Source organism: Odocoileus virginianus, chromosome 9 (assembly GCF_023699985.2).
Source record: "Odocoileus virginianus isolate 20LAN1187 ecotype Illinois chromosome 9, Ovbor_1.2, whole genome shotgun sequence".
Lineage (NCBI taxonomy): Eukaryota > Metazoa > Chordata > Mammalia > Artiodactyla > Cervidae > Odocoileus > Odocoileus virginianus.
The window spans coordinates 62342134-62356727 of record NC_069682.1 but is presented as its reverse complement, the minus strand read 5'-3'; the positions used below and the strand labels follow the sequence as shown (position 1 = coordinate 62356727).

The 14594-nt window shown below is 48.0% G+C and overlaps 1 protein-coding gene across 3 annotated transcripts in view; it reads left to right on the top strand.

Annotated features, from left to right (window-relative positions):
- The window catches only part of TTI1 (TELO2 interacting protein 1), a 42075-nt gene that overhangs the window by 23182 nt on the left and 4299 nt on the right, over nt 1–14594 (top strand). For 2 of the 3 annotated variants that reach the window (XM_020892121.2, XM_070472614.1), the window contains 3 exons: nt 2617–2757; nt 5044–5248; nt 5540–5627. In XM_020892121.2, coding sequence (XP_020747780.2) covers nt 2617–2757; nt 5044–5248; nt 5540–5627 — 434 coding nt within the window. Of the gene's footprint in view, nt 1–288; nt 2594–2616; nt 2758–5043; nt 5249–5539; nt 5628–14594 lie in introns of those variants that run through there. The other variant, XM_070472615.1, reaches the window with a different exon arrangement.

Here is a 14594-nt window from a genome sequence, read left to right as displayed (position 1 = left end):
AGATACTTACTTCTTAGTATTTTCTGTTGCATTCAAGAGTTACTTTTCAGGTGCCTTTTGTTAGTGGTGTCTGGTTGATACATTAACAAAGTGTCTTCCCTCTTCTGGACACTTTGTAGCAGCCATGTATGAAAGTGAAAGTCTCTCAGTCATGTCAGACTCTTTGTGACCCCATGGCTTATCTAGTCCATGGAATTCTCCAGGCCAGAATACTGGAGAGGGTAGCCTTTCCCTTCTCCGAGGGATCTTCCCAACCCAGGAAATGAACCCAGGTCTCCCTCATTGCAGGCAGATTCTCTACCAGCTGAGCCACAAGGGAAGCCCAGCAGTCATGTAACCACTGTAGCTATGGAGAGCGTCAGCACTGGAATCAGATCGACCTACCCAAGTTCAAATCCTGACTCCGTCCCTCACGTCACCTGGAGTAGATCAGTATACCTTTTTGAGCATCTTCTGGTTCATCTGTAAAGTAGACATGATAGTACCTACCTCACTGAGTTATTGGCTATAAATGAAAAACAGCATCAGGTGTGGCATTTATACTCATTCACTTATTCACTCAGCGCTTTAGAGGACTGCTACAGATCAGGCAGAGGGTATGTAGAAGGAAATGAAGCAGACACGATCCCTGTCTTCATGGAACTTTCTATGTCTCGAGGGGAAAGAGGTGACGCACAAATACACACATGTACGTGGAGGAAATGCTGTGAAGGTAGTAAGAGGTCCTGTGATAGAAAATTCTTCCCTGCAGTAAACGTATTTGGGAACCTACTCTTCCCACGGCCTGTTGAATAAGAGGGAGCTTATGTTCCAATTTAGAACAGTTTGTTGGGTGACGTTTAAGCTTATAGGATGAGAAGGAACCAGCCCTGCAGGGGCAAAAGGGAGAGGAAGAACATTCCAGGCAGAAGGGGGAAAACCTGCATCTTTGAGTCAATGATGTATGATGTAACTTGCCCAGTTAGTGCCAGAACACAAATCCAAAGCCAGTCAGCGATCCCAAAGCCATTTCCCCCTGCATACTACCCTGCTCTCCTGAGGTCTCTCTTCTTCCCCTAACTGTTCGGCCCTCAAGGGCAGCGCCTATTTTGTTCTGTTTCTATTCCAATCCTCCCACGACCAGCACATCCTAGGCATCCAATCTGGGTTTCCTGCAGACCTCACTCTGTCTTCCCGACTCACATGTGTGCCCTCATCTCCTCTCTGCTGGGGGGAAGCTTGCCCTGGTTATCACGGCGACCGCTGCCTGTGGCCCTGAGCAGGCCGTCTGTCTTCAGTGAACTTTGAGACGTGAGAGATCAGGAGACATATTTTCAGAAAAGGTAAAAGAACCCAATTGACATCTAGGCTATCCCAGACCTCTCTTGTGAGGTTGACCTGTGTCCAAGCTGCCTACTTGATCTCTCTGCTTAGAGGTAACAGAACCCGATCTCCCTTTTCCCCCCCAGCTTTTTCCTCCTCCCCTGTTCCTGTCTCATAAAGCTGCACCTGCATCTATTCAGTTGCTAAGCCTAAATCCAAGCAGCTCTTTTTAATACTTCTCTTCACTTCCCCAAAGAGCAAGTCCTTCAGCAATTTAAGCCATTTCATCTCCAAAACAGATCTCAAACGCTTCACATCCCTGCCTCTGTCTCCACCATGTGGCTGCGTGACTCCACCCCCACGCCACCCAAGTGGACATACATCTTAGCTTCCTCCAGGGCCTTCTCACTTCTTACTCCCACTTCAAGTCCCCTCTCCACTCAACAGCCAGAGTGACCTTTTTAAAACATGAATTGTATCATATCATGTTCCTGAACATTCCCCTGGCTCCCCACCACATTTAGTACCAGATAAAAAAGTCTTAACATGATGCCTTCATGGTCCAACCCCATCTTACCCCTCCTCTGTCACACTCCATGCTGCCCTGCTCTAGTTTCTTTTTAATTTTATTTATTCATTTATTTGGGTATACTGGGTCTTAGTTGCTGCGTGTGAGATCTTTGTTGTATCATGTGAGATCTAGTTTCCTGACCAGGCATCAAATCCAAGCACCCTGCACTGGGAGTACTGAGCCTTAGCCACTGGACCACCAGGGAAGTCCCAACTCTTCCGCTTTTTATGTGACTAGCTCCTGCTCATCCTTTGTGCCTCCTTGTGGAAGTTACTATCTTGTTTCTGCCTTGCTCATCTCCTTACAGCAACCTTGCAAGGAAGATACTGACATCCCCACTTTTGACAGAGGAGGAAGCCGGCCCAGCAGCCCTCCCAGCAGTTTGTATGGTGTAGATCCCTCCCTTTAGTGTCTTTGCATTTCTCCCTTGACTTTGTCCTTCGTAGCACTCGTCACAATTGGCAATCATTCATCCCTTTATTTGTCTTAGCTAAGGTCTAAGACCTTGGATCTTTCCCCAGTTGACCATAAGCCCCCCATGAAGACAAGGAAACATGTATTTTGACCCTGTGTGCCTCCCACCCAGTATACCTCACCAGTGCTTGGCATGTAGTTAGGAACTCATGAATATTTATTTGACTCATGAGTGTGTAAGCTTTATTCTTTTTAAGTGGCGACTTAATAGCAGGTATTTGGTTTCAAGCCTTTACGGTCTGCTGCAATCACGTCCTCTTCCCTTTCAGGTCCTGGATGTGCTGGATCTGTGTGTGGTTGTTCTGCAGTCCCACAAGAACCAGCTGCTTCCCTTGGCTCATCGGGCCTGGCCCTCGCTCGTGCACCGACTCACCAACGATGACCCCCTGGTGGTGCTCAGAGCCTTCAAGGTACCCCACTGCTGTCAGTCACAGGGATTGGGGGATGTAAGCTGGAAGCTCAGCAGTGTTTTGGGGGGATTGGTTCTCTTTTTATCTGATGTGACCTACTATACCTTGTAGAAAGTATAGAAAAATAAGAAAAGCACAGAGGAAAAAAATGAAAGTTTCCTTTTGAATTTGAAGCAGAATGAGTGAGCTAGTAGATGAAAGGGCCACCAGGATCCAGTGAGCACCTCCTGTGCCCCAGGCAGCATGCTTGGCAATTCTCCACGTGTGAACTCATCTCCTTACAACACCCTTGCAAGGAATCTGCTAACATCCCCATCTTTGACAGAGCAGGAAACAAGCCCAGAGATGTTGAGGAACTTTCTCAAGATCACACAGCTAGGGACTTCCCTGGTGGTCCAGTGGTTAAGAATCTGCCTGCCAATGCAGGAGACACAGGTTCAATTCCTGGCCCCGGAAGATCCCACATACCTCAGGGCAGCTAAGCCTGTGCGCCACAACTCCTGAACCCACACTCTAGGGCCCACGCTGCACAAGAGGAGCCACCACAATGAGAAGCCCACACACCACAACTAGAGAGTAGCCGCCCGCTCACCACAACCAGAGAAAGCCCTCACACATCAGTAAAGACCCAGCACAGTCCAAAATCAAAACAAAGGTCACACAGATAGTAAGTGACAGAACCTGAATCTGTGAGTTCATGCCCACGTTCTGTGCATGGCACAAAGAGTCAAGGTGAAAAGGCCAAGGGTCTGCAGGCTAGCAATGAGCACCCTCTATCCAGCTGGGCAACTCTGGACAAAACTTATGGCCACCTAGCCCACCTTTTTCATAGTTGTGTTGTCGAGGATGAAATGAGACTATTTGGTGAAATGCTTTGAAAAGGTAAAAGCCCTCTGTATACATGGTATTATTCTCCCTGACTTAGTTTGGCGTATGTTAACACACATATTTTGGCTTATTTATTTATATCCTTCCTTGTTCTAAAAAGCACTTAAAGCAGCTTACAGAGATACATTTACTGTGGCAAGCTAACATAAATTAGAAGTGGGTGAGCAAGATAAGGCAAAGAAAAAAAGATGTGTAGGGATATAAAATGAAGCCAGGGATGCAACTGATATACTTGGCAAGAATATATTGTTTCTGTAAGATTCTTCAACATATACTGGACCAAAATGCAAGCTTACATTGACAACGTACAAAATTGTTAACGTATTTTCAAAAGCAAAATGTGCAAAGTGACACACATGTGTTGACGATGGGGCGGGGTGGGGAGAGAAAGAGAGAGGGAAGAAGGGAAGTTAGGGGAAGGGAGGAGGAAGGAGGTCTTGCTCAAATCGTACTCATCTGTGCTGTTTCCTTTAAGAAAATTAATAGGTTATCTGAAATGAGAGCAAGTGTAGAAAAACGAAAAAATATAAAGGTGTACGCACTGTAACTGAGCCCGCTTTCCCACTGGTGACCCTTGAGCTCCGTCAGGCCTTGTGCAGCCCAGCTGAGGGCCCTGAAATAAGTGCCTCATTCTCTACGAAGTCGGCAAGTGCTCTCGGTGCTGGATATGCCTTGCTTACCAATTTTTAAAGAAATTCTTATTATCCTGTACAGTCAGTCCTGTGCACTGGGGCAAAACATTTCAATATGTTCTGCTAGAGAAAGTTTAAAACGAGACATGCAAAGAGACTGCCTGTTGTGCAAGTTGGAATGAGGAGGATGTACATAAGAGATTGTGCCAGGGAACAGAAGGAACTCTGACTCAGCTCTGCCCACCGGGGTCCCTGCCCAGACCCAGCCAAGGACCTCAGCCAGTCACTGCCCTCCCGACGCCTGCACATGGCAGCAGCTGAGCTGGGCCTGGGCTCCGGGGCCTGTTTGTGTGTGTTCAGCCAGCTAGAGTTAAAAAGCCCAAGTCTTTCCTTCAAGGGCTGTTAGGAAGACTCAAGAAATGATCTATGTGAACTGCTTTAAGCTCTTGGGTTTTTTTTTTTTTTTTTAACAAAAAAGGGAGGAAAATCCAGGTATTAACCAAATTATTCATCCAACCCAAGATTCCTTTGAATTATTCTCCACATAATCTGTATTTATGGATAGAAGCAGCCATGCCTCAGGAACAGAGACCTCCGAATTCATAACTGTCAGAATCACAAACCGTGGGCAAGGAATTAACAGCAATAATTCTATTTTTTTTTTTCCAAGCAGAGACTGAGATGAAATTGAATTACCAAACATTCTCTTAAGCGCTCTTGCTGCCTTCGTGATGTTCAGTCGGTGGGTTGGGGACTGTTTCCACAGGTTTTACGTACCCTGGGAGGCAAGTGTGGCGATTTTCTAAGGAGCCGGTTCTGCAAAGATGTCTTGCCAAAGCTGGCTGGCTCTTTAGTCAGCCAGGCTCCGGTCAGTGCCAGAGCTGGACCAGTTTACTCCCACATGCTGGCCTTCAAGTTGCAGCTGGCTGTCTTACAAGGCCTGGGCCCCCTCTGTGAGAGACTGGACCTCGGTAGGTACCAGCCAGTTTCGCCTGGACCCACACCCCATCCTCTCTGTCTCACCCCCTCTGTTGCCCTCTTTACTTGGCCCTGCTCCCCTCATCTCCCTTCCTGTGCACATCCTTTCATCTCACTTTGGCCTCATTTATCCATTTACCTTGCTGTGTTTTCTGACTTGGGGATGGAGTACAGAGCCCATGCATCTTGCCGAGCTGTTCCAGTTGCATCCAACAGCAGTGGGTTACTGCTCATCCCCGGTGAAGTCTGAGGGCCAGCGCTTGTTTTGTTTTTCCTCTCTGCAGGTGAGGGTGACCTGAATACAGTGGCGGATGCCTGCTTGATTTACCTCAGTGCCAAGCAGCCCGTGAAATTACAAGAGGCGGCCAGGAGGTACGTCTCCTTGATCACCCACATCTCTTTTACGTTTGTCCTAAATTATGGATGATTTGCTAATGGCGAGCAGAGTGGAGGCATCTCTGCTCCTTTCTCTTCTCTCTCTCCTCGCCAGGTTAAGATGGGTTCTTTAACTGTGCCAACATCCAGAGATGGCATTTTGACTAGACGCCTTTCTCTTTGAAAGTAACCTTTTCCGCTGCTGCAGCGTCAGCAACAGTTCCAAAGGGGCCAAAAGCATAAAGACAGTGTCCTGGAGGGGAGCAGGCAGAGGGTGATTGGCTTCCAGCCCTCCTCTTCTGGTGACCCTGGCACCTCTCTCTCAGCTCCCCCACTCACCAAGCAAAAGCATTGGGATTGATCTAGCAAACCTTGGCTCCACAGAATGTCTTAATGGTCTTCAGGTGCCACGGACCCTCACAAATCGTATGCAGCACTGTGTGTGTGTGTGCAAGCAGACACGTACATGTCTTTTTCTAGGCGGAGTCTACATCACTCATCTGATATGTAATAGGAGTCTGTGAACCAAGAATCATTCAAAACCCCTAGACTAATGATTTAAAGGGCCTTTTCAACTCTGAAATTATGTGATTCTCATTTCTAAGAGATTTGCTTATTGAAGAATAGCTCTAACAGAAGAACCTGTGTCTGGTGCCTAGAGTCCTAAGGAATATTCGGCAAAAGCTATAACTGAGCACTGCAGCCTTCCCCTGACTTGAGACCCACAGTGCACCCTGACCCCCCTGTCCCGAGCCCTCCTTCTAGCCGGCAGCAGCCTGCGCCCTGGAACTGCCATCCTTGGTCGTCTGCAGCGGAGGCGAAAGCTGGCCGATCTGCCTGGCCCTGCCTCCGGCCCTGGGCCTTAGAGTTCCACCTCCCCAGGTAAAGAAACAGCCCCTCCCACTCCATCAGCTTCTGGAAATGCGCCGCTAATCTTCCTTGGTGCGGTCAGCGTCATCTCGCTCCCTGAAGGACTGGAAGGCTGCTCTCTGTGAGTGGGGAAAGCCCACTTGCTCCCTTATAAACCTTGCACTCTCTGGGAGTGATGGAAATATCTCTTCGAATTGATTTATTATCCTTTGCAGTTTTCTGCTCTAGATTTCCCCAGTTCCCTTTTTTCTTTCTGTCCCTTACCTGTCACATTCTCTAGGCCCAGAATCAGTCATGGTTTCTCGAGCACAGGGGCGCATCTCAACCAGCTTCTTGTCCCCAGACATTCTCGTTCCTTAAAGATGAAAATCGTCCTCCCCCCAGGCAGAGTCCCTGAAGCTAATTGTGCTCTGATTTAAAGTACAACTCACGAACATGACGAATCCATCTGGAAGCAGATTCTTCTGGGTGTCTATTACGATCGAGAGTCTGAAAGATCTGGTTTTTCTCATCTCCCGTCTCATTCTACTTTCCCTCCACCCTCCCCATAGCTGTCCTTCAAATTCAGACCCATCAAACAGGCTAATATTCACAATTCATTATCTTTTCATTTCTAATTTTCTTTTTCTTTTCTTTTTTCTTTTTTTGCCATTGAAAGCAATCAAACCCAAACTGGACCTTGCTGACTCTTGAGTTGGAATTCCAGGTGCCTCGGGAGGAGGCGGGTGGGGCGGGAGGAGGTTGCTGCCAGCCGGCCTGACTGCCTTGCCTTTTGTTTGCTCCACCGCATTCCACTCAGGGTTGAGTCAGATGACCTCCTTCTGCCGGGTGGGGAGGAAGTGCAAGGTTGATTGCTTCACGTAGCATCATCTGCAAACTTATTTTGAAGTCAGGGGAAAAAAATACCTGTTTTGTCCTTGATCTGGAGTTGATTTGGCATCTTGATTCAGAAATTAATAAGCTCTCTAAATGGGAGAAGTCTGAGACAATAGGCAACCTGGTCCCTTTGTGAGTCTGATTGCAGAGCAAAGACAGGGAGGAGGGTGGGCCAATGAGTATGAAAGCAGTCAGACCTCCAGGGACTAACAAACGAGGTCCCTGAGTGAGACAGAGGCCCCAGCTCAGCAAATGGCCGCACATCCATCCAGTTGTTGGTCCTTAATTATCCTCTTTCCTTCACATGCCGCATCCATTCCAGAAGTGAAGCCTGTCTATCTAATTTGCGATATCTCTCTTAACACTGTCTGCTTCTCCTTACCTCCAAGCTGCCGGGCCAGGCACCCTCATCTCTTTACCCGATCCCCTGCAGAAGCCTCTCCCCAGCCCCCTGCTTTCACGCCTGGCTCTCAGTGTTCCTCCCCACAACTGTCAGAGAAGAAAAGTCTGTGTGTTCTTTGCCAGGGCCCACAGGGGAGTTCTGTAACCAGAGGGTTACAAAAACTCAAGCCTCAGCTCCATAATCAAAAGAACTAGTACAAACCAGAGCCGTTCAGAGATGCCCCGACTCCCTCCGGGGTAGTGAGTTTCCGGCATTGGGCAGGTGGCAGGCTCGCTTTGGCTGTGGCGGGGCTGGTGAGGAAACCTGGGAGGACAGGTGGCTGCTCTGAGGGCCCCCCCACCCCAATGCAGAAAGAAGGTGGAGGAGCAGCTGTGTCTGTAGGTCTGGCAGGTGGGGGTTCGGTGAGACCTCGGCAGGGCGGCCTCCCTCATGTGGGGATGGAGGCAGACTCAGCAGCTCCAGGCAAGTTCCCCTTTGCATGTATTCACGGTTGGATTTTTCCTTCCTCCTGTTTGCTTCTCCTGGCTCCAAAGAATGACCAAGCCTGTGTTTGCTTTTTTAATTTGTCATATTAAATATAGCCTTTGTGGCAGGCTTTTACATCCCGGCTGTAAACTCTAGAAATGGAAATTGATCAGGGGGTGGTTGATATAACCGAGGCCATAAATGCTAAGAACGGAGATGCCATTCCAGTTTAATGCTTTTATCTAGCGAATGTGCCTTGTAAGGAGGAACATAAATCTTGCAGCTTGGTTGGGGGGAGGGGGCGGGATGGGGGCATGGGGGTGGGTGGTAGGAGTAGGGGTATAATCTTGCTGTTTGTTACCACCAGGTGTCACTGTTAACTGGCTGTGCAAGAAAAAATACCAACTCTCCCAGAGTTCACCTAGTTAAATGATTTCAGTGGATAACAAATGAGAAAACCATGTTTGGGGTGTGGGAGGAGGGGTCAGCATGTCACGAGCTATAAATAAGGCCCAGTCCCTGAGAATAAGCACTGGAGTACAAAATAACACATTCTATCAGCCACGCCCCCATCTCAGCCTTGGGGAACTTAACTGACATAAATTCCCCAGTGGCCCCAGAGGCCTTTAAGGTACCTCCCGGCATGTAGTGGACCTCCACAGTGGTCCTTTCTGGCCATGGAGCTTTTCCTTCCCCTACATGAAAGGAATCTGAGATGAGCGCACGTTCCCCCAAATTTCTGTGTTTTTCCTTCCAATCAGTACATGCTCTCAACCTGGTTCAACTCAGCTCCATTAAAACCACACTGCTCAGGCCTCTCTCCAAGCAGCCTCTGAGGCTCCCTGTCTTTTGCATACATCATCTAGTCAGTCTCCTACCCTAGGGCTAACCAGAACAAAAACTGGGCAATATCTGTTTTTTTCAAACTTGGAAGTCCATGCCCAGCAAGGGAGGGACAATGCTTTCAGGCTGCACGGTTTCCACCCCCACAGTGCTAACTCCACCTGTCACCCTGAGGTGCCAGGTGGGGGTGCAAGGTGCCAGCAGGTAGTGACCAGCTGGTTCACCTCCTGGTTGGGCAGGTGCGGGATGCTATGGTTCTTGATGCATGTGGTGGGAAAGGGAGAGAGCCTCCCCCACCTACCTCTCCTGGACATTGTGTAGACGGGCCCGGGACTTCAGTCCTGGACGCAGGCAAACCCAGGTTCACATCTTACTGGCTCTGCAACCTGGAGCAGGTGACTTCGTTTCCTTGCCCCTTATCTCCTTTCTCCATACACCGGGTTTGGTGATAACAGCTTCCTCCAGGCATGTCATGCCGATGCTTAGTGGTGGGATGTAAGCGTGCACTCAACGCTCATCCGTGCTGCTGATTGACTGACTGGCTACTCTGTGCCTGGCAACTAGAGGGGAGCCGGGGAGAGGAGGCCTGTGCCCTCATGGTGCTCCCGTTCTGGAGTTACATTTATGTGTGTGTGCACACCCGTGTGGAAAGCATTAGTCATTCATTCGTGTCCGACTCTTCTGTGACCCCATAGACTGTAGCCCACCAGGCTCCTCTGTCAATGGAATTCTCCAGGCAAGAATACTGGAGTGGGTAGCCATTGCCTTCTCCAGGGGATCTTCCTGACCTAGAGATCAAACCAAGGTCTCCTGCGTTGTAGGCAGATTCTTTACCATCTGAGACACCAGGGAATCATCCACGTGGGGAGATATATAAATGTGCCAAATATATGATATGTTGTGTATATGTTACACATACATGTATACCCTTGGGCATAGTATTTTTTGTTGGAAGCCTGCTTCATCTTGACTGAAATCTGAAACAGGGGTATTCACCTCAGAAGGATCTTTTTCTTAAAGTATTTTAAAATTTTATTTATTTATCTTGACTGCACCTCAAAGCATGCAGGATCTTTGTTCCCGAACCAGGGATTGAACCTGTGCCCCCTGCAGTGGAAGTGCAGAATTTTAACCACTGGACTGCCAGGGAAGTCCCTGAAAGATCTTTTTCATGTTAGTTGTTCCACCTTCCCCTTACCCCTTTTGCGTGAGCAGCCAGGACCAAGATTGAATGTTCATTTACTGACTGACTTCCCTGCACTCTTTCTAGCAGTAGGATCTCAGCCCATCAAAGATGCAGCCACTGCCTCAAACCCTGGACGAACTCAGACTGGCAGAGGCTTGTTCATTTCATCCCCGTCAGAGCCCCAACTCCTCTCTTTACCCACATGTGGGCTTATTATATTTGAATGGATCAGCAGCCACAGAGGTGATCCGTTAGTTCAGCTGAGCTTGAAATTAGCAGCTCACCCCCTTAAATGGTGTGGGCAGTGTGTTTGAGCTTGGGCTTCTGAGCTGTTTCCCCCTCAGACTACACCCAGCATGGAAATGAGGGCACTCCTAATATTTTCCCTTTTGACATTTGATTAATAGTGGACAAATCCAGACCCAGTAGTTAGCTTTCCTATTATCCATCTTTTGGCAGGCACTGCTGCTTTTCAAGTCTCATTGTTCTAAAAATGCATTCAGATCTGAAGCTGTTCACTGTGTGGATATAGGCATGATTTCCTGGTGTCAAAGATAAGAGACATCTGCCATGCAAATTACAAACAAAGTGGGTTGCTGGGTTTCAGATCGGAAGGCAGGGACCTCTGTGCTACCAATTAAATCAAATGCTACCAATCCTTCCCCTGCTTTCTCGGTGTTGTCACGTGACTGATAATCTGCCAGGGTCATCCATTCTACCTCCCAGTGGTAAAGCCCAGTGTGGAGCCTGCATGCACTTACATGTGCCGGACTGGGCCGGGAACCATGATGCTCATGATGGGAGATCGAGCCTGCACCAAGTGGATTTCAGATATCAAAAGCCCTGGCTGACTACAGAGTGGTCATTTCATCCCTTTGCAGGGTCTGAGGTCTGTCTTGATCACCTAAGAGGCAGGAGTAAGTGTTGACAATCTCAGTGCCAAGTGAAGTAGCCAGAGACATGGCCTCAATTGTCTTATTGTATATGTATTTATTCAAAAGATGCTTTAGAGTCTCTTATTAGCCAGATACTGTGCTGAGAGTTCAAAGGTGAAGATCACGGTAGAGTTGGCCTCACATTACTGCTTAGTAGTGGTATCACCTTGGGCAAATTAATTTCCTTCTGGAAGTCTCAGTTTCCTCATCTACAAGACTAGAATAAGCATATCTTTTTTTTTCTGCATGATAAAATTATTACAAAGATTTAGCAAAGTCATGCATATTAGTCTATAGCGCAAAATGTCAGCCCAGAGTAAAAAGTCGACCAGTAGTAGTCATTATCATTATTTAAACTTTCTCCTTATTCCAAAAAAGACCTTGAGCATCTTACAAACTAAAATGTACGCAACAAGATAAATAAGAAGTGAAGATATTTTTTAAAGGAAAAATAAGAAGAGGGAAAACAAAGTGAAGCCAGGTCTGAGGTTCATTTGTAAAACACAGACTTGGAACTCTTCACCTCTGCTAGAGATGAGCCTGCAGCATGGCTCTGGGCTTCCTAACACTGGAGGCAGAGAGGGAGACACACCTGCTGTGAGACTTCCAGTCATTACTGAAGTCAGAACAGAAAGCTTTTAGAAGGCAGCCCTCTCTGGAATCCCCTTGGTACTGAAGCCTGAGAAAATGCCCCCCTGGGTCATCTTAGAAGAATAGTAGGTACCTTTGTGACTGATGAGTCCTAACATCCTTGCAGTAAATACAAAAGCACATTTCCTAGAGCTGTTTCTTACAGCTCCATCAGTGGAGGCTGCTGGCTTGGTGCCCAAGCATGGGTTGCAGGAAAAGAGTTCGAGGGTGGCAGGAAAGGAGGTGCAAAACAGGTAGGCTACCAGGAAGATGCCTTTTTCTGCGAGGATATGAATCTTCCAGGGAGGGCCAGGAAACTTGGCATGCGGCCGGAGAGTACAGACTGCCAGGGCCACTTGAGATCCACGCCCAGCAGCGTTGCTATCGTGGGATCTGGGCTGTCAGTGGGGCCTGGAGCGGGGAGAGCTGGCCAGATGGGAAGGACTGCTTTTAAATCCGGCCCCAGTGGGATTTAAACCCTTCTCGGCTCTGGCTTATTTTTGAATTGTCGGTAACAGATTGGGCCTCTCAGTGCCATATCTTTTTAAATATGCACAAAGCCATGGAGTCATTCCACTGCAACTATGATACTTTGTCTTGTGGTACTTTAGGGGCTGAATTAGGATCGTAAGCTTCCACTAGTGTTTATGGTTTTAATTCCTGTCCCTGTTGCATTTTAAAATGTTTTTAATACCAGCCTCTGCATGAGTGTGCGGGTTGGCGATCGATAGATGAATGACTGTGAACAGGTAAATATAGTTAAGTTGAACGAGTATGTATAGCTGCAAAGGCAATTGGTGGTATTTATTTGGAGAGTAAATCGTTGCTCCAAGTCATAATCCTCCATTTCCAACATTTAGAAACAAAAAAACGGCCTCCGTGCAGGGGAAGATAGCTAAATTGAATAGCAAGAAAGGACAGGCTTGAAATACTGGTTAACCAATGAAGCGAGACCCATTAGAGTAAATTACCGAGTATGGGAGCATCGCCCCACTGCTTTGCTGACTCGGACACATGGATACCCCTAGCATCCGTTTATTTAAAAGGAAACACACAGCCTCACTTGTAGCATCAGCATGTACCAAGTCAGCAGGTACAGAATCATGGGAGAAGAGGTGGCCAGAGAAGAGAAGAGCGTGGAGGCTGTTCTGCCAGAAAGGGAATCACAGGGAAGCCAAAATCACTTTGCAGTGTGTCTGCTTTCCAACAAGTGAGTTTATCCTCCAGTTGCGTTTAGTTGCGCCCAAATAGAGACAGCCTGTGTCGTGTCCCTAAGGAGAGGCCCTGAGTAACTTCTTTCAACGCCCCAAATAAATAAATAAATAAACCTCTCAGAGCGCAAGTTCTTTACCACTGGCATTTATGCAGACAGCTCATGAGAGCATTTTATAAATCCAGAAGGAGACAAGGAGCCGCAGATCCCTCAAGCGAGTAATTGACAGAGAAAGAATAGCCTGTCACCCAGGAGAACTGGGAGCACTGAATTTCAGTTACGGTTTATTTAGCTTTGCCGAGCCTCGATTGGCTGGCGGTTTTCTAGAATTCCCCTTGAAGCCAGCATGGTCTAGCACGAGATGGTGAGGACACACTCCATAATATTCGCATCTTCAGCAGAAGGGTGTCTTTTTGGTTCTGCCCCACTTGGGATGGACAGGCCCAGGACCCAGCCCCCAGGTTTGAGAACTGCTGGGACATGTTGGAGCTGGAAGGGGCTTAGAACCAATCCCACTGATGTCCAGGAAAGACTTGCCACGTCCCCGCCTCAGGAGTCCTTCCCTGACTCCGGCCCAGCCGTGACCTGAGCCTGACCCTCTTCGTGTTGCATTGTGGGTGTCTGGTCCATCTGTCCTCCCCCACCAGACAGGGCACCCTGAGGCCAGAGCCTTTGTCCACCCATCTTTGTATCCCAGCACCTGACACAGTTCCCCGGGCTGGACCAGGTGCCAGTAAACATTTGGTGAACCACACAGAGATGGGACCAGACCCAGCCAATCAGATTCCAGCAGCATGTTTCCCAGCCCCCCAGGCGCCCTCACCCCCAGCTTTGTCACTCGGAGCACCTGATATTGATCAGAAAGGAATGAGTCGCTTCTGTTGGTTTGGTGTCTGGAGTTTATTAGGTACTTACTGATACCCGTCAACTGTAGATAGGGCTGAAGTGCAGGGAAATGGCTGCCTGCATGAAGTGAAATTCAATAAAACCGCATTTTAAGTGAAAAATCAGTATAAACACCAGGCTTCTTTGCCATGGAAACAGAGGTTGCTTAGAAACTGCCTAACGGCGAGTTCTAAATTTTTTAAAGTCAAGTTATCATTTAAGCTACACGGCCCTACAGGTTATTGAGAGATAATCACTCGCCTCAGGACACTCGGAGGCAGGAGGCCCAGCCGAGTGCCTCCCGGAACTCTGGGGACCAGATAATCTCTTGATAACTGTGCTCCCTGGAGCCACCGATTTGGGCCTGGGGGAAGGAGAAAGAAATTTTTGTGCAGGAGTTAAATGGTGTACATATATATATATTTTTAAAGTGTTTCTCTTTGGGCTTGAAAAAAGATGGAGTTGGCCATTTGGCATGTTCACCAGCCATCCCAGCCATGTCTCAAGATATATTAGGAACATTTTCCAGGCAGTTACTCCAATCACTTCAAAGCAGAGGTCTCCTCTTTGTCTTTCATCTTTCGATTATGCAGAAGGATGCTTTCAAGGTCTTCAGCTTTCTGCCCTTCCCTGTCTGGGTGCCCCTCTCTCCAAGGAG